Here is a 25,945-nt window from a genome sequence, read left to right as displayed (position 1 = left end):
TTTTGTGCTGATGATGCATTGCATGGATTCATTCTACTGAGATTTTATACTGAATAACTGTGGCATGAGTGGGACATTTTAATGTTTGACAATGTTCAGATTTTTATTTTTTACATAATTGCTTATGTTTGGAGTGTCACTTTGCACTTTCAATTTGTACAGTTTATGTGGTGTGTGTGTAACACAGTTTTCACCAGCTGTATACATCTTTAAATAAAGATTTTAATGTGGGTCTTGAGAGAGAAATTCAACGTTTTTACACACAGAAAACCTGAAAATATAAGGGAAACTTATATTTTTGTATGCAGGAAAATGCTCAACTAATAAAGTCACATATATATGGGGTGAATACATAACCATTCAAAAGTTTGGGGTTGGTAAGAATTTTGTTTGTTTTGGAAATAAGTCTATTTTTCTCACCAAGGCTGCATTTGATCAAAAATACAGTAAAAACAGTAATTATTAAAATATAAAATATCTTTTCTATTTTATTACATTTTAAAAAGGACTTTATTTATGTGATGGCAAAGCTGAATTTTCAGCATCATTACTCCAGTCTTCAGTGTCACATGATCCTTCAGAAATCATTATAAAATGATGATTTGCTGCCAGAGAAACATTTCTTCTTATTATTATTAATGTTTAAAACAGTTGTGGACCTTAAAATGTTTGTGGACGCTGTGATACACTTTTTTTTTTTAGTATTCTTTGATGAAAATAAAGTTTAACAGAACAGCAGTTATGTGAATAGACATTTTGTAACATTATAAATGTCTTTACTGTCACTTTTGATATATTTAATGCAGCCCTGCTGAATATTAATATTTATGTATTTCAAAAAATGTCATTGATTTTGAATAATATTTCATTTGTAAACTTAATCTTATGGAAATAGATGTGTGAAAATGAGCAGCATTTTCTTCAGAGACCGATTTTGCCATGAAGAACTTCTAAACAATTTACATTTACAAAGAGATTTTCATACTTTAATTGTAGTGTCTTTACATTATATAAATAACCCCTTTATTTATTGTAACAATATTTGCAAAGCCTTTTTGTTGTTGGGAAGACAGGTCAGATCACATATATTACTTTAGATAACATTCTTAGTCACAAATAAATTGCCATCAACATCACCTGCAGGTTGCTATATATAAACTATCATTATTTTAGGTCAGATGAGTACATTACTTCAATTGCTTTTCAGAAACACATCTTCTTCCATGTGACAGCTAGTTAATCAGTCCTGCGGTAAGTGATGTGCAAATGCTGCGTCAGAGGCTGTCCTTCCAGTGCCATAGAGACGGTCTGTTCCAGCCTTCCATCCGGCTTCAACTGGATGTGCCTGGAGATCTGATCAAACATATTTGTTTTAATAAATAATCTAGTTCAGCACAATTCATGCCACGTTTTCTGTATGAAAATATTGCTACATTAGAATTCATTAATCTGACAATATACAAGTCAATCAGAGTTTGTTTTATGAGACCTGTTGGACATGAGGCTGCTTGGCAAAAGAAGTTCTAGCCAGGGCAGTAGTGTGTAGAGTCAGCTGCTGTCCAGTGAGTTCCCCCTCCTCAATCTCCACAAGACCTGAAAGAGATAGACAGTTAAAAAAATCAAATAAAAAGAAATGCAGTAATATAGATTAACCTATCTATATTAGTCTGACAGATACATTTTTTTTTTCTTTTTTTTTACAAATCAAACACCTGAGTTCTGGGCAATGATGAAGGCCACCCTGTTGGTGCCTGGCTGAAGCCTGATGAATCCACACTCCCTGTGAAGTGGCTTTTTGCTCTCAGCATGGAATGCATTAAACCTGAAAAAAAGAAACTTTCTGAGTGTGTGTCAGAAATAGGCTATAAAACAAAGCAAAAAAATTGCAATGCCTCTGAGTTATTTTGTTACTTACATAAAATTGACCACGGGCTGTCCTACATGTGAGAAATGTAGAGTCTCTGTGTAACGAAAAGGAGCGATGGAGGGGAAGGAGCCCTCTCCTGGCTCATCGGACTGCCAGGTTCCCAGGAGCCAGTCCAGCGGCAGTACTGCGGGGTTCGGCTCCGCTGCGGAAACACGGAAATCCGTGATATAAAATATGTTCACAGACACGGTCACATTCTGCTGCACCTGCAGTTTATTTAATACCTGTTTCGTTTTAATTATAATTCATGATTTGACGTTTGACCTACAGACGACAGCTCGAAAATAATAAGCCATTAGAAATAAGAAAAATCAGGTGTCTATGAATTTAAATAGCATCGTTATGTTTTCCTACCAGAGTGATTGAATGGGCATGACATTCCGCTTGAATATTTTCAAATAACTTTAAATTAGAATTGTATAATTGACAATAAATATATTGCTCACTGCGGCTGCTGAACTACTATCTGTTTGCCATCACAGTGCGTATATCTACTTCCTGATTAGGCACTAAGAACTCTGGGAGATGTAGTTATTTGGCGTTCTGACGATACTCACTGGACTCGGAACGAAGACCGGACTTTTCCTCCACTACGCATTTTATATAACACAATAAAAATAGTAACACAATAAAAATCAATGTATATTTAGATATTATATAAAGGTAGTAAAATTCAATACAGGTTCGTCTGCAAATAGCTGAAATACTAAAAAAATAATGACTTAATTAATGAAAAGACTAATAAAACCCACATAAATAGAGCTGTCAAGGCTAAACATGTGTCCTGACATTTCATTTTGCCTGTCAATTGTCCTACCCGGGTTTACTGCGCGTGCGCACATCAATATTAGATATTTTTTTGATTTGCATTGTTGGGTAGGTTAAGAGTTGGGTAGGTATTAATAAAGCACAGTCTGATAGGTAGCATTTTTCGCTGTCAATTTACTCTAGGCTATATCATATTGTGCCTAATTTGCTTTGGTTAGCGGCATTATTGAAGAAACTTGCGATACATTATGTCAACTAAAATAAAAAATATACATAACGAGATTAAAAGCAGAATGCTACTGTTTGTTTTCTTGAATTTACTTTAAATGTATTTTTAATTTTAAAATAATTTTAATTTACTATTACGTTTACAGTAGAAAGTAGTGTTTTGTTTATAGTAAAAACATTTCAAACTGTGACAATTCAATATAACACATACGCGATTTGTTGATTTTATTAAAATGTATTTTAATTTGACCTTATATGTGAGTATACATTATAAAAGTATAAATATATTTTACATTTTAATTTAATATCTTCATTTTATGGTCTGCGGTATCTCTTCAACACATTATATTGCCCTCTAGTGTTATAGTTAATTAAGTAAGTTATCTTGTGAGTGAGTTCATTGGTCAGTGGGTTATCAGTAATGAGAGTGAATTCAAACGCGTCGATTTCATCATGGCTACTGGGCTTGGTGAGTTTCTGCGTAATTTAAGACAAGGCCTCGTGAAAGCTGATGAAACTACTCGTGGAGAGGCACAGAAAGGGGAAACTGCGCGTGCTGAAGGTGCAAGAAGGTAGGCCGTTTAGTTATTTCCAAACCTGTTTTGGGCTACTCATTCGCTAATTGCATAGATTGAATGCTTAGGCCTATTTTCCATTTGGCATAGGCGGAGAGATCATTACACTTCCTCGACGTCTTTGCACCCTGAACAGTGCGGTGGGAACAGACGTGGAAATTACTTGGAGAGGCAAGTGAATCAATATTTTACACATTTTTAAGTGTAAGATGTATTTTATTGCGTACTACTGTCTTGTCTGTCCAGGTTGCCTTCTGAAATCATCCTGAAGATTTGCTCTTTTCTGGATGCCTCGTCCCTGTTCAATATCAGCTTTGTCAACAAGCGGTTTCATGATCTGGCTAACAGCAAGTGAGTTCATGATATAAAGAATTTGAATAAGGAATAATATATTTTAACAGAGATATCCAGTGCTCTGTGGTCTGTGTTGTATGCGTCTGAGTTTGAGAAGAAGAAGTGGAGACCCCAAGTAAGAATTATGACTGAAGCTGTGAGCAGCACAAGCGTGGAAGAGAAACCTGCGGGATACTGGAAGAAGCTGCTACTCAAGGAGATGGCTGGCTACAAGGACACCCTGTGGAAAACCGAGCTAAGACACATGAACCCGCACACGGGCATGCCAGCTCTGACAGAGCAAGTTCTCAGGTGGGACGTCGTTTTTCTTTGAACAGGACAGAAAAAAAATCTTTGGGTCCACAAATGCACATTTCATTTCCTGCATAACCTGTATTTTATATTTCCTAGAACTAAAGCAGACCCCAAAAGTAACTGGGCACTTTAGCCACACCTCAAATGTATGAATGCCTCAAAATATCAACCCACTCAAAAAGGGGGGGAAAAATAGCACAAATGCATTTAAAAAAAATTTGTGAAACAACAAATTGTTATTCAAAATGTAGTAGAGATTGATTAAAAGGTTAGTTCACCTGAAAATGAAAATTGTCATTAAAGGTGCCCTCGAATGAAAAATTGAATTTATCTTAACAAGAGTTCAGTACATGGAAATGAGTCTCAAACTCCATTGTTTCCTCCTCCTTATATAAATCTCATTTGTTTAAAAGACCTCCGAAGAACAGGCGAATCTCAACATAACACAGACTGTTACGTAACAGTCGGGGTGCACACCCCAATGTTTGCATATGCCAGCCCATGTTCCCAACATTATGAAAAGCATTAGACAAGGGCAGAACGTCTGGATCTGCACAGCTGAATCATCAGACTAGGTAAGCAAGCAAGAACAATAGCGAAAAATGGCAGATGAAGCAATAATAACTGACATGATCCACGATAACGTGATATTTTTAGTGATATTTGTAAATTATCTTTCTAAATGTTTCATTAGCATGTTGCTAATGTACTGTTAAATGTGGTTAAAGTTACCATAGTTTCTTACTTTATTTACGGAGACAAGAGCCGTCGTTATTTTCATTTTTAAACATATTCATAAATTCATAATTCATAAACGACTTCATTCTTTATAAATCTCTCCAACAGTGTAGCATTAGCCGTTAGCCACGGAGCATAGCCTCAAATTCATTCAGAATCAAATGTAAACAATATAACAGTATACAATACTCACATAATCCGACGCATGCATGAGGAACACTTTGTAAAGATCCATTTTGAGGCTTATATTAGCTGTGTAAACTTTGTTTATGCACTGTTCAAGGCAAGCGTGAGCTCCGTGGGCGTGGAGCAGGAGAATTAAAGGGCCACTAGCCCTGAATCGGCTCATTTATAATGATGCCCCAAAATAGGCAGTTAAAAAAAATGAATAAAAAAAAATCTATGGGGTATTTTGAGCTGAAACTTCACAGACACATTCAGGGGACACCTTAGACTTATATTACATCTTTTAAAAAAAAGTTCTAGGGCACCTTTAATTACTCCCCCTAGTGTCATTCCACATCCATAAGACCTTCGTTCATCTTCGGAACACCAATGAAGATATTTTTAATGAAATCTGAGAGTTTTCTGTCCTTCCATAGAGATCCAACGCAACTACTGGTCCAGAAAGGTAGGACAGACACCATTAAAGTACTCCATGTGACTCCAGTGGTTTAACCTCAATTTTATGAAGTGACATGAGTGCTTTGTTTGCGCAAAAAAATAATTTACACACTGAAAAATGCCAGTTTGTGCAGACAATTTTTGGCCAGGCTGTCGTACAAAGAAATTATGAATGCATGCAAAAACAAGAGAAAACCAATAAAATATTAATAACTGATTTTATTGTAGCCAATGTATGATTTTTCCTGTTAACTTTTTTCTGATTATTTTTATTTTTTTTTGCCAAATAATTTTGTCCGATAAATACACTGTATTGCCTGCCTTTACGTGCACATGAACTTTAATGACATCCCATTCTTACTTACTTACTTTACTTTATTTATTTATAAAGGGACCATGTACAATTTTTAACATAAATGTTTCCATTCCATGCATTGTACTGGATTTACCCGCAGTCCCCTGGCATTCTTAATCTGTAGGGTTTAATATGGAGTTGGCCCACCCTTTGCAGCTATAACAGCTTCAACTCTTCTGGGATGGCTTTCCACAAGGTTTAGGAGTGTGTTTATGGCAATTTTTGACCATTCTTCTGGAAGCACTTTTGTGAGGTCAGGCACTGATGTTGGACGAGAAGGCCTGGCTCGCAGTCTCCGCTCTAATTCATCCCAAAGGTGTTCTGTCGGGTTGAGGTCAGGACTCTGTGCAGGACTCTGTGCAGGCCAGTCAAGTTCCTCCACACCAAACTCGCTCATCCATGTCTTTATGGATCTTGCTTTGTGCACTGGTGCGCAGTCATGTTGGAACAGGAAGGGGCCATCCCCAAACTGTTCCCACAAAGCTGGGAGAATGAAATTATCCAAAATTTCTTGTTATGCTAAAGCATTAAGAGTTCCTTTCACTGGAACTAAGGGGCCAAGCTCAACCCCTGAAAAACAACCCCACACCATAATCCCCCCTCCACCAATGCACAATGCAGTCAGGCAAGTACCGTTCTCCTGGCAACCACCAAACCCAGACTCATCCATTGGATTGCCAGACAGAGAAGCGTGATTCATCACTCCAGAGAACACGTCTTCACTGCTCTAGAGTCCAGTGGCGACATGCTTTACACCACTGCATCCAACGCTTTGCATTGCACTTGATGTAAGGCTTGGATGCAGCTGCTCGGCCACGGAAACCCATCCCATCAAGCTCTTTACACACTGTTCTTGAGCTAATCTGAAGACCACATGAAGTTTGGAGGTCTGTAGCTATTGACTCTGCAGAAATTTGGCGACTTCTGCGCATTGTACGCCTCAGCATGCGCTGTCCCGGCTCTGTGAATTTACGTGGCCTTATATTGTCCTTCTACTTTGATCGTTTAAATGAACTTGTAGGGTATCATTTTTGGCAACTATTGTACACATGCCATTGTATTTATGTGATTTTACAGATTTACTTCCTTTGTTTTGGGATGCCTCATATATATAACATAGCAAGGCATGTGTTTTGACATATGTCTTACTATGCTATATTGCTCGTTATAATATGAGAGACAAATAAAAAGTAAATGCATTTTTAAACTTAAATCAAATAAATCAATTGGAGTAGAAAAAGGTGAATACAAGTTTAAAAAAAAATATTGGTCAAAATGATTATTAGTCAAGTCTAAAGCATCTGTAGGATGTAAGTGGCACATGTCCATAGTTCAAATGAGGAACTACATCTTTTGTTAACTTTTTTTTTTTTTTTTTTTACAGGAGGTTACACATTCAGTGGGAGATCACACTCACCAAAAAGAATGGACGTGAAAGTGTCCATAAGCAGTCGCACATTTTCTTTGAAGATTCCTCGGTTACGGTGCTCTGGAGCCGTGGTGTCTGGCCGTACATGAGCAGTCTTGAGGGCCTGCAGCTTCATGGAATAATGTCTCCAGCCCTATCAGGTCCAAGAGACAAGTAAGAAACGGCTGAAAAATCTGAAGCAAACATACGCTAATATTTTTACAGATTTATCTGACTAATGCCTTTAATGTGTAGGCCAAGGTGGCGCTCTCTGATTCACAAGACAAGTTTAACTAGAAGTATACCCTGGTCATACCTTGGTGCTGACAAGCTTGTGAAATTGCTGAATTTGAATAAGGGCATCATTGTCGGAGTCTGGCGGGTATGTTGATCTATTTAGCCAAGTTTAAATAATTTCAATATATTAGGGATGCACAATTCAGTACAGTGTTTCTGTATCGTATTGGTTAATTTATTAAAAAAAAAAATTTACTGGTTGGTATCAGATTGGTTGATATTGGATATTTAGTTGTGCATTTCCTGTTTTACATTTAGATGCCCGATTAATGCACAATTAATCGTTAAAAGATCTTGATTCAAACACCCACGCGATCTTATTCCTAAATGACAATGATTTGCCTGTGTCTATTAAACCTTTAACAAGTATGATCACAGCAAACATTCAGATCTGTTTTGGCACTGCCGCTGAGCCGGAGTGAGCAGTTGTCATGTATAGGTATGAAACAGCTTCACAAACAACTTTTCAACCACACAGTATCAGTATTTGCATGTTACAATAATTCAAATTATTATAAAAGTTTATAGCTGATATAAACACTGATTACTGCAGTAGCGATCAAAATAGAGCAAAACAGGATTTGATAGTGACTTGATGCTTCATATAAAGATTGCATCACTTAAGAAAGATTAAAGCCACGTTACCACCGCAGGAACCTTCCCTAGGGACTTTGGGGTGGTACTCTGTGTGATTTGACCACAGGAACTAGGGTCTAAATGAAGTTCCGGGAAAAAATTTCCCCCTCAGAAAGTATGCTCGCAAGAAAGCTTCGAACTTTCGGGGGTGGGACTTGGGCGTTGAACATGCAAATTGGTTGAGTACATGCAGCATTTTATTTCAACCACCATTTTTAAAAGTCTTTTGCGGTGCGTGCAGTAACATCAGTTTCACACTGCAAGTGTCCGCGTGAGCAGACCAATGGATGCATTCACTCCTGGAGCACGTGAGCAACGCGTGAGCATCAAGCAGGAGCGTTGCATGAGCAGCAGTGAAGCGGGGGTTTCGGCGCTGTCTATTTTTCCTGGGCTGCTGATGCTCAATTAAAGTGAAAGCACACTTTTGATGGACAAAATAAATATAATTTCACGCAAAAAGTGTTCAAAATGCACAGAATAAGCATGTCTAGTGTGGTTTAACAAGAATTTGAGTATGTCAGAAAATAAAATTTAAGAATCAAAAATATTTACCCATTTAAACTTATTTTTAATTATTAAGTTTGGGTTAAAGTACGGTGTATTATACAAAAACTAAAGTAAACAAGTCAGAAAATATAATATATAAACATTCTTATAGTTATTACTCGGACAAATAATATAGGCTGCAGCACATCCAAATCAAACCCGAGTTTGCTGGCTTTTTTGGTCGAGTTTGCCGTCTTGTGAACATGCATGTTTATATGCAAATATTGTACACCTTACCATGTTAAAAACTTTCAAGACTATCAAGTTTATAAATAACAAACTATTAAAACCAAATTTATAGCTTTGGTTAAGAAGTCCTGCTGTGACGCTGTACAAACACTTCCAGTGTGAATACTTGCGCATCTCTGCAGCTGCAGTGACGATGTAGTTGTGCTCACACACTGCTAATGCACCACTCAAGCTTGCAGTGTGAAACCGGCATAAGAGTTGTTTGCTATTCGAGCTTCAGGCTTCATTAAGCTTATATGTGGAGGATGAAATCTAGCTGGCATGGAATTTCTTTTCATTGCTATGCTGATGAAACTCAATTCTACATCAGGACAAACTCAACCCCCTCTTCATCCAATTTGACCACCTGCCTGGATGACATAAAGGCATGGATGAAGCAACTTCTTGCAGCTAAACAGCTCCAAGACTGAAGCCAACCTAGTTGGCTCTCCAAACCAGGTCTGGACATCTGTCATTATCAGCATTACCTTCTTTGGCCAGGATATTCCACTTTCAACATCAGTTACCAACTTGGGTGTTAAAATGGACTCTCATCTGACATTTGAGGCCCACATCAAACAGATCACTCAATTGGCTCCCTGTCTCATTCAGGATTGAATACAAGGTTTCCCTCTTCACCCACCAGGTTATCCATGGTGATGCCCCCCACCCCCAACCTCAAGGAACTCCTCACTCCACAAACCTCTACACATACCCTTTGTTCTGTTTCAGCATGTCCTGAAAACCCCAGGACCAAGATCCATACTATGGGAGATCAGGCTTTCTGCTCAGCCCAACTTTTTACCCACTTTTTTAGCAGAGCTTTTTGTTGATTTTTAACCTTTTTCATTGTTCTTTTGTTTTTTAATTTGTAGCACTTTGGAATTTTGTTTAAATATAAAGTGCATTACAAATTAAATGTATTTATTATTATTATTATTATTATTTCTTCCAACTCTTGAATGTGACGCCCATCCAAACGGAGTGTTTGAAGGAGAGGGTCAAAAACAGGATAGAAGTGCCATGCCCCAATGCGCTTTGGGCAACCTGAGTTCAAGTCCCGGCTCGTGGTCCTTTCCCGATCCCGTCCCCCTCTCTCTCTCCCACTTCGCTTCCTGTCTACTGTTCTATCATCATAAAGGCAAAAATAAAACAATCTAAAAACAAGATAGAAAATAGCGTATTACTTCTAAATTAGGATGTTTTTTTATGTAAAAATCTTACTAAACCTTATAGGTGAATATCAGGGAAAAAATGCAGTTTATGACCCCTTTAAGTCTTTGAGTGAGTCATTGAATTATTCATTCAAACTGATTGAAACTGATTATTGAAAAAATAATCAATTCAAATTAAATATATATATTTTTTTAAATAGACAAACATTTTGTCTGAACCTCTAGTAAATTACATGTTGTTTTGTGTAGTTGTCTATTTAGAATCGTGGGAGAATCAAGATCTCTATTTAAAACTGATAATTTAATAACAGTTAAATATAATCTGTTTGCAAATCTAAAAAATGAATGTCCATATTTTCAATTTGTACCTTTTAATGTTGTGATTCCTATATTTACTTGCAACATTTAAAATGACTGATTTTAGTTTTAATTAATTTAGACAAAATAGTGTAGAATTTTAATATCAGCCCTTTAATCGTTATCAGCCATAACATGAAAATAATGATCCATATTTGCTTATTGGTGCATACCTAATATACATTTATTTATAAATGTATAAAATGCAATAAAGTTTATTTTATTAAAAAAAATACAAACATTATTCAACAGCATGTCTATATGGATGTTTTATGTTTTTTTATGTTCATCTGTGGTGTTTGCAGGGCAATTGGAAAATTGCCTTTATCATGGTCAACCTACACTTCCACAAACTGATTGAAAGAAGTCTCCTTGGGTCAAGATTTTGGTACTGAACTCTTACTAGGCATTACGGTTATTTAGTATGCTGCTAAAGTTGACGCATAGTCCCTTAACATGTCAAGTATCTTCGTTCACATCAATAGTCCCTACATACCCATGGGTGGCACTGCTGCAGACCCTGACTGTGGACGCCATGGATACACACTGCACATTGTGCTTCACAATCCAGTTCGGCGAATCATGTGTCAGCATTTCTCCCCACTCTACACCAGCAGAGGTAAATATATAATTGTGTGCTAAATCAACCTTCATTTTCAACATATTATGATCAACATTTTGATATTTAAAATGAAATGTTTATAATTTTAATGTTTTATTACAATTAATCATCATGATTTACCACTAAAACATAAAATGTATCATTAAATATTTTCAATAATATTTTTATATTTTCAATATTTTATATGCACATGCCATTTTTTACAATCTAAATAGACACACATTGAATTTAATTGTTTTGTTTAATCTCAAAGCGTATAACTAATTTTATGAAAACTTCATTAAACAAATTTATTTTCAACCAATTATGATCAACATTTTGATATTTAAATAAAGTATGAATAATGTGAGTGAGTGCACATTGTTCTTGTGCTTGACAGTGCCGTTTCAAGAGGACTATGTGCAGTTAATCGCCATTAATTTCTCTGATGTGCCTGAGCACAAGCCTGTGGCAAAGATCAGCCTCCCATGGCAAGCAGAAGGAGTGCAGGGAGATGTTGAGGTATTGAATACTATCTATGATTCATTCCAGATTCTTACACTCATTGGCTACTTTATTTAGACTTCATTTCTCCCTGGTACTGAATGGTTAGTCATTGCTGGCATGCTATTCTTAGGATATTGTTTATAAATGGATAGGTAGGCATCACGCTGTGTGAATGGGGAACATAGACAAAGCAAAATGCTGAAGTGTGCACTGCTTATTATGTATTTTGCATATCTTAAATATTCCCTTTAAATCGAGAAATTGGGATGTGAAAAGTAACAGTGTTTACTTGCTCCACCCCTCAAGCGTTGCTGTATGATGACTCTGACAGTTCTGGATGAGGCTCAGCGTCCCTTCTGGTGTGTGAGTTCTCCTGTCAAGATGTCCAATAAGTTTAGAGCGGTAGACTTGGAATACGAAGGTGAGCAGTTCATCATCGTGTACGAGGATGTGGAGGGAAAGGTCAAAATGACCTTTGTGTGGATGGAGATGCTTCAGCAGTACTTTTTGGTGCAGTTAAATACTGCATTCCCAGCAGCCAAAGTGAAAAGGCACTTTGGGGGAGAATCTTGAAAATGTTGCAATATCTGGTTGGTTTAAGTTTAGAAAAGTCGGAATGATTCTGGCAGTGCTTTGAGTTGTAAATATCCAAAGATGATTTTGGAATTTTTTTTTTTTTGTTATTATTGAAATTTATTATTTCTTGTTCATGAAAATGTTGCGCTTTTTGTCATTTTAATAATGTAAATGTCTTAATTTTTTGTTGTTGTTGAGTTTCAGGGACTGTTGTTTAGTCTGGAAATGCCAGAGCGCTACTTTTATTTTTATCACCAGTTTAAATTTGGTAAAAGTTGTTCATTTTTGGCATTATGTTTCTCGGTTTCATCAAGGAGAGTAAATTCAGTTAAGACAGTCAATAACACAATTGTGTGAACATCCTGTTTACTGTGTAACTAAACTCACATTGTAAACTCAAATGTTGAATTTATATGAATGATTTATTTCTCAGTAATGTTTTTATAAAGGTTGTTCAAGTGCTGGAGTGATGCTTGTCAAAACGTTAAAAAGGACATTTGAGAGAAACTGTTCAGAACAGCTGCTTTTGATTGATGAGGCACAATTTCTAATCAGCTAAAATTCATCATTATACCAGCCGTTATGAAAACACCATATATAATAGCTCTTCCTTTACATTAATGTGTAATATCCACACTACAAGCATCACCATAAGAAATTGCAAAAGTAAACGGGTAGCTTTTAGGCTTTGGTCTTTCGACACTGCTTCAAACCGTCTTCCAGAGCTGCAAGAGCCATCGCAGCATTGGCCTTGTTGCAGTTGTATCCCATGAGTCCAATCCGCAATACCTAGAAATCAGTTCAGAGGATAATTGTTAGATGAATGCGTTGACATCATAGACGGGTTGTCATGCACTGATTACTCACCATGCCAACGGAGGGCCCTAGACCTCCTGTGAACTCTATTTGGTGATGTTTCATGATGTAAGCCAGCAATTCCTTCCAGTTATATCCCTCAGGGATGGCAATGGTGGTGACTGAGGGTAATCTCAGATCCTTTGGATATGGGAATATAGTTTAACTGTTTTCTATTTTAGGATATATTATTATTTTCAGAATTAGTAAGTGAATTCAACACAAAGTTACCCTGTCCTTGATGAACAGCTTCAAGTCCAGGTCTTCCAAGCCTTTCCAGAGATACTCTGCAACTTCTTTATGATGCCTCCACGATTTCTCAAGACCCTTGAGAAGGGATTTTATAATTATTAACCTCATGGTATCACATACTACTCATTAAAAACCAAATGTATTGACTGCCTACTGCCTATGCAGACATATTTTGTAACACACATGCACTACCGTTCAAAATTTTGGCCTCAGTAAGATATTGTTTAAGAAAATAATCCTTTTATTCAGCAAGGACATATAAAATTGATCAAAAATGATAGTAAAGACATTTATATTATTACAAAGATTTCTGTTTCTGTTCATCAAATAATCCTGATAAGGACTGATAATAAGAAATGTTTCTTGGTCAGCAAATCATCATATTAGAATGATTTCTGAAGGATCATGTGACACTGAAGACTGGAGTAATGATGCTGAAAATTCAGCTTTGATCCAGGCCCTACCGTTTCAGCAAGGATAGCCAGACTTTCCCTCAGGGCAAAAAACCCAGACACAGGTCCTGTGTGATGATATCTGAAACACAGTTTAGTTGGTTTTACGCAATCCTTAACTCCGTCCTCTACTGAGCCTCGCAAAAGCAACAGTTTGTGTTTGCTATGCTTACATTCTGTCTGGCTTGCCATCATTGCCCCAGTAATTGGATAAATGGGTCATATCAAGGAGGTAGGATACTGGCTTTGTTTTCCTGTTGAACATCTTGTGGCTATATCACATTTGAAGGGATATAAATAACATTAGTGGATTCCACTAACTTTTAGATTCTATGTGTGCGAAAACATACTCGTATTTATTCATGCGTCTCTCCTCACCATGCTCTTTCGCTAAATGAAACTGGTGCTGTGCCGGGTGGAGCATTCAATGCTTTCTGGGATCCAGTATACAGAATATCAATATCTACAAAGAAAAGGATTCATTCGTAGAACAGAAATGGTTGAATTACACTGAGATTTAGAATATGCACATGATCTAATGATCCTCCACTCACTTTGTTGGTCCATTAAAAGTGGTGCAGCTCCCAATGACGCCACTGAATCCACTAAGAGCAAACAGTTGTATCTGTATAGACAAAACCATGCAAGAGCACATCAATGGACAATACAGACATTTATCTTTAAAAATTCTAAGAACACTTTTTTTTTATTTTTACCAAAACTACTTATTCGTGTTTTGAATTAACCTTATATTTTGCCATTGCATTCTTTTAACATATTCCTCAGACCTCATTTAAACCCAGTAGCCAGATATTACATTTTGTTTTACACTGTTTAGACAGTGGATCGTTTGTGAATCTCTATAGTGTGCGCACCAATCAATATCTTGCATGTGAAGAAAAAAAAAAATCATTGCGTTTATTCATGTTTTTGTACTTGGGGTCAAACAGAATCATGAAAGAGTCTACACAAAAAAGGTCAATAGAAGTCACACATTAAGCTAAATGATTGTAGAATGTTCTTACTTGTGACACATTTCCCCAACGCCGTCCACTGGGTGCACCAGACCAGCTGATGACTCTCCATGTGCGAGAAAAAAGAGAACTGGCTTATGTTTAGCCAGAGCCTGTAGAATGACAAATGTTGGTTATAGAGCAGAGATTAGCTTTGCTAGTCATAGAACTTACAGTGGCCATAATAGAAACAATATGCAATGGAAACTTGTCTCAACATCATTTATAAATGAAGTAAATGTTATACCTGTTCAATTTCTGCATTAGTAAAATATCCTCCAGGTGTTTTTACCAAGGTGTGAACCTTTGCACCTGGGTAAAGAAAGGTGTTTAAAGTGTGTGCTCTCATTAACAGATAAAGAATTTTTACGAAACAACAGGCTGACGTTATTTGATTCATACCCATTCGCTCAGCGATTTCTGCCACTCGTTCTCCCCAGATTCCATTGACTGCAACGAGAACACTTTCTCCAGGCTCCACAACGTTGAACACGGCACATTCCATCGCCGTGTGGCCAGAGCCACTCATGGCCAGAGTCATGTTGTTACTGGTCTGAAAAGCATACTGGATTCCTTTCTTGATATCATTCATAATCTACAACAAAATATGCACATTGACTGTTAGATTCTTCAAAACATCTGAGTTTAATAGTTTCCACAAAGTCAGCTCAAATCTATGAATCAATTATTTAAAAATACATTACAATGACTTGAATATTTTGATATTTCTTTAAATAAAGTTCAAACAAAAGTAAATAATGTGTGGGTGATGAAGCAGTCTATAGATTCTGTCCAAAAGTGTATTTTACAGACTGACATTATTTAAAAAAAAAAAAAAAAATGTTGGCATGTTTCATTTTATTTTTTTTTTCTATTTTTCTTTAAATATTATAAAGTGTTTATATCATTTAAAATATCTTATTTATAAAATATTAAATATTTCAACTAAATATCACATATTGAATTTTTAATATGAATATTTGATGTTTTTTACCTAAAAATATTTGAAATTGTTTTTTGAAAAAAAAAAATGCTTAAATTGTTACCACCTGAAATATGCATTTTTATGGTCATTATATATTTTAATCACCAATGTAGCCTACTTATACTAATTACAGTAACTGGGTAATAACTACTAACCTTAACCTATGAAGTTAGCCTACAATAATAACCAGTACTTTGTTAGGTAAGTAGGCTATTATAAATAAAGTGCAACCAAAAGTCCTAATACATTTCTAAGAATTTTGTATGTGTTTTAAACTAGATTTCTTTTTAAAATAATGGACCTTATTTGCTATAGACCCATGTCAAATTTGTAAAATGCGTTGGTGCAAAAACGCAGCGACAATTTTTTACCTCAAACATTTCTGAGTGCATATGACCTATTATAGGTCTCCCTCCTGCCGCTAAAATCCGAGGCGGCACATTAGATGGACCTGGTCCGAACAGGTACCGGAATGGAGCCACGAGCGGCCGGAGCATGCACGCCGGTGGAGGGATGGTGACAGAGGACATCCCGCGGTGTTTGGTGGACCGCGCGCATTCCAACGGCCCCTGCTTCGCCAAGCGCGCGCATCTTGACAGGACAGTCCTTGGCATCATGTTTCTTCTCGCTGTAGTTCGTTAGAAGGACAAAGCTTTGCGTTTGTCCAACATTTTAAACAAACGGGTCATTGACCCCTGGAACACAGAGCAACATGCGTCATGCTTTTGGCACAAAATGCCCCCACCCTTCATCTTCCAAACAAGGTATAACGGTCCAGAGGTAGATATGAGTGAAGTTCTGAACATCATAACAAAACTACAAAGGGTGGTAGAATCCTAATGATCGAGAAGCTGTCCTGTATTATGTAAGGCTGTATGTTTATTTTGTCCTTTAATTCAATATTTTAACCCTTAGTTTCCTGAGACCTCACAAAAATACGTAAACAGAGCACAGGTGTTTATCTGAACTTTTTCACAGAGTTTAGCGGCGCTTGACTGAGAGAAGAAAATGTTGCGGTCGATTAGTCAATGGCTTGATATGGATTTAAAGGGATAGTTCACCCAAAAATTGAAAATAATGTCATTTATTACTTAGCCTCATGTCGTTCTACACTTGTAAGACCTTTGTTCATCTGCTGAACACAAATTAAGATATTGTTGATGAAATCTGATGGCTCAGTGAGGCCTCCATTGTCAGCAATGTTACTGCACCTCTCAAGATCCATAAAGGTACTAAAAACATATTTGAAACAGTTCATGTGAGTTCAGTGGTTCTATCTTAATATTATAAAGCAACAAGAATACTTTTTGTGCGCCAAAAAAACAATATAAAGACTTTTTAACAATATCTATATGGGCCGATTTCAAAACACTGTTCAGAGCTTTACGAATCGAATCAGTGAATCGGAGCATCAAAGTCGCGTGATTTCAGCAGTTTAGCCGTTTGATAGGAGATCCAAATCACTAATTTAATACAAAAGATTCATAAAGCTCAGAAGCTTCATGAAGCAGCGTTTTGAAATCGGCCCATATAGATATTGTTGAAAAGTTATTTTGTTTTTTGGCACACAAAATGTACTCTTGTCGCTTTATAATATTAAGGTAGAACCACTGAACTCAGATGAACTGTTTCAAATATGTTATTAGTACCTTTATGGACCTTGAGAGTTTGAATGGCTTTGCTCTCAATGCTCTCCTCACTGAGCCATCGGATTTCATCAACAATATCTTAATTTGTGTTCCGAAGATAAACAAAGGTCTTACAGGTGTAGAACGACATGAGGGTGAGTAATAAATGACATTATTTTCATTTTTGGGTGAACTAACACTTTAAAAGCAGTACTGTATATTTTGAATGAATATCTAGTCTATATTTATTCCTATTTTTAGAGTGAGTTATCAAACAGATAAAAAGAGTTAAACGTGAGTTTTTGTTTACATCCTAATAAACAAGGTGCTCTATTGATTCATTCATTGTCCACTTGTTTACCAGCTCAGTGGAGGAGTGTACACTTCTCAGTACAGTCGATTGGTTGAGGTAAACAAACACATGAACACACCGATACTTCCAACTCACATTTCATTTGTTGCTCTTATGGTCAGTGCAGCACATGCTATTAGATCTACAGAGCATGTTAATGTAGACATGGCAATTTTGACACTTTATAATAGCTTAACAAATGTCTGTGAAATACTTAATTTCACAGCTGAATATTATTAAGACTTAACATATGTAATGCATATCTGTCTAAAAGTTTTTTTTCACATTATTTGCATTTGAATCTTTCTAGTAGCTAAATGCTAATTTTATTATTTTAATTATGTATACAATTAATATATTTAATATTCAGCTACATTTAATTTGACAATATTTATATAACTATGTATGAGCAAAGCGTTAACATGAATAGATTGTGCTGTTCCCATACTAAAATGCTTACTCTGTGCAAAACGACCTGATCAGAACACATTGATTCTCCAAAAACACCAGTTGTGTGTCATAGGAAGCAGATGCTGATGTCAGAGCAGGGACTTTGACCAGGGTACTGGTCCCCATCACTTATCCTGCAGTAAATAATTAGTCTACACAGTAAATAAGTGGAAACGCAATGTTTACCCTTGTGTGCCCTTTGCACTGTGGTGGGGCTCAACACCCACTTGACTGGCCAGAGTAAGAGAGATTCTCTTGCAATGCTTTTGTGAAAGACAAGACATGCACCTTGGTGTAATTCTTATTGACTAATGGAGACATGGATGACCTTGACCCCATTCAACTACAATTCAAAAGCTAATTTAAAAAAAACAGTATATATTTGTCATTACATTGACATTCACTTGTGTAATATAGTGAGCAGAATGATGTCAGCTCTCCAGTAGATGGGGCTGTTCTGCTAAAACTATTTCAGTCATTTTTATTTGTCTTTAGTACAATAGATTTATATTCAAAAGAAATTTAAAAACTTATTTTCTTGCTTGTGTTTGCATCAGAGTAAAAAATGGATATATTGCTCCAGGTATTTCTTTGTACAGCTATCAAAGAAGTTTGCATGGATGTTAGAAATATAGTTTATGTACACACTCAAGCCAAACTTTGAATGTATTAATTTTTTTTTTTTTTTTTTTGAGAGAAGTCTTCTATATGCTCACCAAGACATAATTTATTTGATCAAAAATATAGTGAAATATAATTTATTCCAGTGATGGCAAAGCTGTATTTCCATCAGCCATTCAGTCTATTCTTATTACTTCAAACATTTCCTATTATTATTATTATCAATGTTGAAAATAGTTTATTATTTTCAGGATTATTTGATGGTTGAAAGTTTAAAAAGCTTTATTTAAAATATTAATCTTTTGTAACATTATAAATGCCTTTACTGTGACTTTTGATCAGTTTAATGCATCCTTGCTGAAGAAAATAATAATTAAAAAAAAAAAATCTTACCCCATTTTTTTTATTTTTTTTATTCAGATTTTAAAAAGTTACTTTTCTAATGATGACAATATTCTTTGTATGCAGATAATGGCATGAGCTGATAATACTTCCCATCTCATAATGTGACTTTATATCTCATAATTACAACTTTACTTCTAACAATTTTGACTTTAAATCTCACAATACATCCTTATATTTCATAATTGCAATTTTATTTCTAAGAATGTTGACTTATATGTCACAATGTGACCTTATATCTCACAATTTCAACTTTATTGACTTTATATGTCACAGTAACCTTATGTCTCACAACCTATCATTGACATGAGATCCACAATGATCCAATCAGTTCCTGATAGACAAAATCAAGTCCCTCCTTATATTATTTCTTGTTCCTTTATACTCAAATATACATCACAGTAGGGAGGAACTTCCGTTTCATGCCGACTTTAAAGGTGATTTCCGATTATTGCCATCACAGCTTTGACCTTTTGATGTATGAAAGGTTTCTTAATGGTAAAAAAGACAGAAAGCTATTGCTTGTGTGAAGAGCAGACATGATTTTTTTTTTTTTTTTGTGATTAACCAGAAAAGTTATTCTTACAATATTATTAGTCCCTTTTTTTTAAGTAACCCTAACTTGTTTGTCTCCTTGCATAAGCTTGTCTAGCCCTCTACCCTTCATAATGAGTTCACTGAGAGGAGACTGTGCTGTGCATGCTGAGGTTTGGAATTTAAAATGAGCTCTTTGAGCTTTTAACACCGTGGTTTATATTCGAGGACACGGAAGCAAATCCATGACCGTGGTCTTTTTTAACAGCCTCCTGTGATGTTGTTATCACACCCTTCCTCTCTGTCTGTGGCTCTCAGCCTCTCATTTCCCTCTCCCTCTCTCTCTCTCCCTCCGTTCCTCCCTCCCACTCCCTGTGCTGCATCAATGCCGCTAGCTCCCACACTGATGATGTCATCAGCGACTCACGGCTGATCAGCATCCTTGGCTCCACCATAAGAGCCATTTTGTGTTAGTCTGAAGAAACGCTCTCTCTCAACACATCCCCACATCCATTAACCCCTCCCTCTGCTTGGCCCTTCTTGATGCACCACTGCGTACCAGGCCCTGCAAAACCAGACTCCCTCAGTCTGATGGTCTTGCCAGGGGGGGCTCCACCTGCATTGATGTTGCTGAACTAGGGAGAGGCTGAAAGCCTATAGGAAAAAATAAAACAACTGGGTGAGGAAGAAGACGGCGGATGGAAGCAGACTTGATGGAATAACCCACCGCTGTCCGCAATCTCAACAGGATATTGCCATCAGGAATCAGTTGAGTGAAATCTTAATTATTGTCTGTGTGATTTGTGTATTTTATAACCAGTGTTTTTCATGTCTCTCATGAGACTAAAGAGGGTGGTGCCCTATTCCACTCTTGTTTTGTCTGGAAAGCCACACAGAAGCTGTTGAAATACAAAACAGTAAGCAAAAAATAAAAGAAATGGGAGAAAGATATAGAAAGGAAATGGGAGATAGATATAGAATTATTTATTCAAATTTGATCTTGTACTATAATGATACTATTTTAGCATGTATACTCATAAATAGCATTATTATTATTGGATATCAAAGGACATTTAATGTGTAGGCTAATTGCTTTATTGAGTCGTATTTAGGCCTGTGTATTGACAGTTCTGAGATTGGCCACAGAGCTGAGGGATGCTGTTTATGTTGTTAGGGTGAGGCCATGTCATGAAATCTGGGCCTTTTTCATCATTCAGATATTGTCAATTTCAAAGCCCGGTCAGACTGAATGGATAATTACTGAGTGAAATGCCTTACGTAGCCTATAAATAGGCCTATATGTAACGACGTATAGCGAATTATTATTTTATTTTGAGGTGCGATAGGGAGGGTAGGCTATATACAGTACGTGTATGTGAAACGATTTACGTATTTGACATCGGAAATTCTGTATATTTGCCTGTTTTCTGCTCTGGACTAAAGATTCTGAGAAAATATTGCCATAGTAACAGAGGCGTCACAATTCTTTAACACACCAAGTCTACCGCGACGAGACACGCTCCTATTGTAATTCTCCATTATATAATGCAAACTAGTGATATCGATTATAATTGTGTAACGTTAACTAGATAATTTCATTGATTATACTGGGAGCGTTCTTATATGTTGCGTCTCTAGCAGTGTATACGGGGTGTTACTGCCGCATCACAGCATCTACGCAGAGGCAGCTCTAAATATAAACAGATGGAATACATATTTGTATATGATAACCTTGTTTATGATATCTGCTTGTCATCCGTGGTTTGCTAAGTGCCCGTTGAAACGGCTACATTGCGTTTGTTTTGCCGGGTGTGCTAAAGCTGACGCAAATGCCCGTCCATCACAGCTGATTCATGACTATTGGCTGACAGTCAGGGCAGCCATTTTCAGTAGATTCTACGAGGATTATATGTGCGAATAACATTTGCTCAATGCGCCGTGTTGTGTACAAACATAGCTAACTATGATTTTCCACTCGAAGGATGGCACGTAGCCCAGTCTTTTTCTGGGTAGAGAACAGTCTGTGGACAAATCTTTTACAAATTTACCCATAGCTTGTTTTAGTCCATTTTATTTTTCATTTTCAATATTTTTGACAAGGGATATAGCAGGTAGGCTATATACATGAAGTTGCCAATAAAACGAAGAAAGATTCAACTGTAAATCAATAGGACAATTTCCCGCATTAAATGTTGAAGTAGGCATCATTTTCAGTCTATTTTTCAGTTTATTTCTAATCTTTTTTTCCCAGTCGAGGCACCTGAAGTAAATTTGGTTCTTTGGTATGGTTCAGTGTGGTTGTTTGGGCAATTTTTCTAATCCATCATTATGATTTAGATGTAAACCATGATTTGTAGCCTGATATATATATATACAGTACAGTCCAAAAGTTTGGAACCACTAAGATTTTTAATGTTTTTAAAAGAAGTTTCGTCTGCTCACCAAGGCTACATTTATTGAATTAAAAATACAGTAAAAACAGTAATATTGTGAAATATTATTACAATTTAAAATAACTTTTCTATTTGAATATATTTCACAAAGTAATTTATTCCTGTGATCAAAGCTGAATTTTCAGCATCATTACTCCAGTCTTCAGTGTCACATGATCCTTCAGAAATCATTCTAATATGCTGATCTGCTGCTCAAGAAACATTTAATGTGTACAATTGTACAAAATATTTGTGTACAATATTTTTTTTCAGGATTATTTGATGAATAGAAAGTTCAAAAGAACAGTGTTTATCTGAAATCTAATCTTTTGTAACATTATAAATGTCTTTACTGCCACTTTTGATTGATTTAATGCATCCTTGCTAAATAAAAGTATTAATTTCTTTAATTTCTTTTCAAAAAAATAAAAATTCTTACTGACCCCAAACTTTTGAATGGTAGTGTATAATGCTACAGAAGCTTTGTATTTCAGATAAATGCTGTTCTTTTGAACTTTCTATTCATCAAGGAATCCTGAAAAAAAAAGTACACAACTGTTTTCAACATTGAAAATAATCATAAATGTTTATTGAGCAGCAAATCAGCATATTAGAATGATTTCTGAAGGACCATGTGACACTGAAGACTGGAGTAATGATGCTGAAAATTCAGCTTTGCATCACAGGAATAAATTACTTTGTCAAATATATTTAAATAGTACACAGTTATTTTAAATTGTAATAATATTTCACAATATTACTGTTTTTTTACTGTATTTTTAATTAAATAAATGTAGCCTAGGTGAGCAGACGAAACTTCTTTTAAAAACATTAAAAATCTTAGTGGTTCCAAACTTTTGTACTGTGTGTATATATATATATATATATATATTAGTATGAAGTAATTTAGGCTATAACTTTGACACTTTTTTTGTCAGTCTTTTAAATAGAATAAAACACTATATCCACAGATGAGCTGATATTAAATGGGTTATGTGAGATGTCATAGTCTCTTGTACAGGGTTGTTGAAATGAGAGGTCACTAACCCAGAGTTGATTTGCAGCATGCATTTATGGTCATTGTAACATATGTTTTGGACAGGCTGTTTGTTTGTTCTTTAATAAATGTGCACATCCTAAACCAGTTTGTAAGCCTGTTTTTGCTACAGCTAGTTTTAGAGGTTATGAATTCACATAGCCATATCAAGTGTACAGTAATTTACTGAATGTGATAGTCCTGATGAGTCATGGGTCTGGGTCTCAGAGAGTTCCATTACCTAAATTAGATCATCAATAGCGTAACTCAGCCAGTACAGTATCCTGAATAGATATATGGGGATTTTCCTTAATTATTTCTTGAAGTGAATTGCTGAGGTACTAAATCTAAAGTGTAGGCCTTAATACATTTATGCATTTTTACTGTACTCTTAATTCTATAGTGAAGTAAGTTTCACATATATAAAGGATAGAAATGTTCCTATGCTTGTCTTTTGAGATTGCAACATAGAATGCACACATAAAATGTGTTATTCTCTACAGGTGGCAGGTGGCCTCTGATTCCTGGCTGGGCTTCGTCGCATCAGATCCTGTGCAGTAGCAAAGCCCCAGCACTCAGACACCATGGCAGGTGCCTCGGTGAAAGTAGCTGTGAGGGTCCGTCCCTTCAATTCACGAGAGATTGGAAAAGATAGCAAGTGTATTATCCAGATGTCAGGCAACACAACCAGTGAGTGCTCTTTCAAAACATCTGTTTTCACTTGCTGTCAATGATTTTTTGATCTCATTTGAGTAAGAGATGGGTGTCAGTGTGCTGTAGTAATTATTTATGATTGTAATGAAATATTTATTCCCATGGTCTCTCATCAGCACCCCCATGAGAGGAAATATTGCATCTCTAGGCTTATGGGTTTGAAAATGTCAAAGGGGTCATGCTATTGTTTTCGGTAAAGGTTAGCTTTAATTGATTGGGTGCGCTGTCACCACCTGACCAGATTTGTTGACTTCAGGTTTACTGTTTGGTTCTCAGTAACAAAACTCTTTTTTTTTTTAGTAGTTCTACAAAAAAAGAAAAAAAAAAAAGAAAAAAAGTCAGACTTTTAGAATTTTATTAATTTATCCTCCTGTTTCACAGAAAAGGCTTAAGCTAGTCCTAGATTAAAATGCATGTTTGAGCTGTTTAAACTGAAAGCAACTAGTACCGACAGATCTAAAAGTATGTCAGTGTCATTGTTTTGTCTCAAGATGCACACCAGTAATGTTTTTTTCTAGTGTACGTTGATAAAAGCTACTTAAATATCCTAATTGAACTAAGGCATAATCTTGGCTTAGGCTAAGCCCTGTCTGTGAAACCAGGCCTATATGTAATTCTTGCATTAATCCATGGAAGAAAAAATATGAGGAACAAAACGAGTTGGAGACTGGTTCATGTAATATACACAGGTGTGCATGCATGGTAAAAATAAACGATGCACACCAGAAAACATGGAGGGAAGCGCTTTTTAGTACCAACATTTTTGAGGACTGGTTCACAGGGACACGTTTACTTATTGGAATAGGATTTTTCTCCATCTCTGGTAAGATTGCAATCATGATGATAAGTGTGTTCTTTAATTATTAGGTGTGAAACGGATCGCAGTTAATCTGTGATTCGTACGGATAAGGTTTTAAATTCTAAATTTACCCATCATAGAGTGAAACTTTATCAGTTGGACATGTTTTGTCTCGCCAATTAACACATTCAAACGATTTTAAAAGCGGAAGAAGATGCAAAAATCGGGACTCGCGAGCTGTTATCTGTGCGCACGGCCTCACACCCCCGAAACATGCAGAGAGAGAGACAGACAGCGCTCGAACACCGAATTAATTCCTCTTTTGCATTTACTTCACTTGAACGGACACATACACACAAAATTATGTCAAAATACCTGTCTCGGCAAGTGTTCTCTCGGTTATGTCATAAGTGAACAGTTTAGAAAGAAACCGGATGTGTGTCAGTTATTCGGTCTGTGCTTTCCTTCTTAAAGTGACAGCAGCCTAATATTCTTGCTGTTGTCTGTGTCATTGATGTTAATAAAATAAAATAAAATAAAAAATCTTTAACATCTACCATGTTCGAGAGAAAAGAAGATACTGAGGAAAGAAGTCAGGAGGAAAGTGATGAGGTCAGCTTTTAGGATAAGTGTGTCGCGTAAAGTGCGAGTACCAAGCAACATCTCCAGGTGCTCCCCTGAGAACCAGACCAAAAAAAAGTTATGTGCACCCCTGCAAATACAGTATGATGCAGTATGAGAATGCCACAATAACACTAATTATTTGTCACTAATATGCAAGAAAAACAGCAAGATAATCTTGTGATGATAATAAAAAAATTGCAATTTTTTAAATAAAATAATGGGAAAAATACTATTTCATGGACAGTAAGAAATATTTGTCTCTGTTAGATTTTCCTAATCCATGTAGCAAAAAGCTTTGGTTCCTGGCTGTAAATGTTCAGGAACAGTGTCCATTTCAGGCCAATTCTGTGGCATTTCCAGCCCCTGTTTCTAGAGCAGCTCCAAAAACTGTAAACCGTCCTGTTGTTCTGCCTGCAGTGTGAGTGGGAAAACAGAGTCAGCTGATGCAGAGTGTGAGGTCAGACACACTGCATGGCTTTGTGCTGGTGAGAGGATGCAGGGAGGTTCATGACCTCATTCCCAGAACCCAAGGGACGGCATGATTCACGCTTCCTTAGACTCATCTGTCTTGAAACATGCCTAAATTATGCATATGTGACCTT

The 25,945-nt window shown here is 36.3% G+C and overlaps 3 protein-coding genes across 12 annotated transcripts in view; 1 reads left to right on the top strand and 2 right to left on the bottom strand.

The window, feature by feature from the left end:
* Window positions 1-204: 204 nt before the first annotated feature.
* On the bottom strand, window positions 205-12,045 carry thap4 (THAP domain containing 4). Of its 6 annotated transcripts, XM_067362173.1 has the most exons (7): window positions 11,908-12,045; window positions 11,007-11,115; window positions 7,281-7,425; window positions 1,916-2,069; window positions 1,713-1,840; window positions 1,490-1,593; window positions 205-1,353 (listed from the first exon to the last, which is right to left on the bottom strand). In XM_067362173.1, the coding sequence occupies exons 3-7, from the start codon at window positions 7,405-7,407 to the stop codon at window positions 1,237-1,239; spliced, it is 630 nt and encodes a 209-aa protein (XP_067218274.1). In that variant the 5' UTR covers window positions 7,408-7,425; window positions 11,007-11,115; window positions 11,908-12,045; the 3' UTR covers window positions 205-1,236. The 6 variants fall into 6 exon arrangements, with proteins under 6 accessions (XP_067218274.1, XP_067218275.1, XP_067218273.1 ...); XM_067362174.1 differs by lacking the exon at window positions 11,007-11,115 and having other exon boundaries at window positions 11,908-12,031; XM_067362172.1 differs by lacking the exons at window positions 11,007-11,115; window positions 11,908-12,045 and having other exon boundaries at window positions 7,281-10,786.
* A 149-nt stretch (window positions 12,046-12,194) lies between these two features.
* Window positions 12,195-16,422, bottom strand: agxtb (alanine--glyoxylate and serine--pyruvate aminotransferase b). Its single transcript, XM_067362171.1, has 11 exons — window positions 16,123-16,422; window positions 15,169-15,361; window positions 15,014-15,078; window positions 14,779-14,879; window positions 14,308-14,378; window positions 14,132-14,216; window positions 13,927-14,025; window positions 13,766-13,835; window positions 13,281-13,376; window positions 13,062-13,190; window positions 12,195-12,983 (listed from the first exon to the last, which is right to left on the bottom strand). Exons 1-11 carry the CDS (start codon window positions 16,366-16,368, stop codon window positions 12,876-12,878), a joined length of 1,263 nt encoding a protein of 420 aa, XP_067218272.1. The 5' UTR covers window positions 16,369-16,422; the 3' UTR covers window positions 12,195-12,875.
* A 3,709-nt stretch (window positions 16,423-20,131) lies between these two features.
* Window positions 20,132-25,945, top strand: part of kif1ab (kinesin family member 1Ab) — a 31,961-nt gene continuing 26,147 nt past the window's right edge. For all 5 annotated transcript variants that reach the window (XM_067364014.1, XM_067364013.1, XM_067364015.1 and 2 more), the window contains exons 1-2: window positions 20,132-20,506; window positions 23,710-23,896. In XM_067364014.1, coding sequence (XP_067220115.1) covers window positions 23,791-23,896 — 106 coding nt within the window. In that variant the 5' untranslated portion in view covers window positions 20,132-20,506; window positions 23,710-23,790. The remainder of the gene's footprint in view (window positions 20,507-23,709; window positions 23,897-25,945) is intronic.

The sequence above is a fragment of the Chanodichthys erythropterus genome, chromosome 16, assembly GCF_024489055.1.
Source record: "Chanodichthys erythropterus isolate Z2021 chromosome 16, ASM2448905v1, whole genome shotgun sequence".
NCBI lineage: Eukaryota > Metazoa > Chordata > Actinopteri > Cypriniformes > Xenocyprididae > Chanodichthys > Chanodichthys erythropterus.
This window is presented reverse-complemented; position numbering and strand designations above follow the sequence as displayed.

What these genes read in the sequence shown, in the direction of transcription:
- agxtb (XM_067362171.1), bottom strand. Translation starts at nt 16,368, where the DNA reads ATGATGCCAAGGACTGTCCTGTCAAGATGCGCGCGCTTGGCGAAGCAG. An exon ending in CTAATGCAGAAATTGAACAG is followed by an intron (nt 14,880 to 15,013) that starts GTATAACATTTA and finishes GTCATTCTACAG; the next exon opens with GCTCTGGCTAAACATAAGCC. An exon ending in TAGGGCCCTCCGTTGGCATG is followed by an intron (nt 12,984 to 13,061) that starts GTGAGTAATCAG and finishes ACTGATTTCTAG; the next exon opens with GTATTGCGGATTGGACTCAT.
- thap4 (XM_067362173.1), bottom strand. Translation starts at nt 7,407, where the DNA reads ATGAAGCTGCAGGCCCTCAAGACTGCTCATGTACGGCCAGACACCACG. An exon ending in CATCATTGCCCAGAACTCAG is followed by an intron (nt 1,594 to 1,712) that starts GTGTTTGATTTG and finishes TATCTCTTTCAG; the next exon opens with GTCTTGTGGAGATTGAGGAG. An exon ending in AGCAGCCTCATGTCCAACAG is followed by an intron (nt 1,354 to 1,489) that starts GTCTCATAAAAC and finishes ATGTTTGATCAG; the next exon opens with ATCTCCAGGCACATCCAGTT.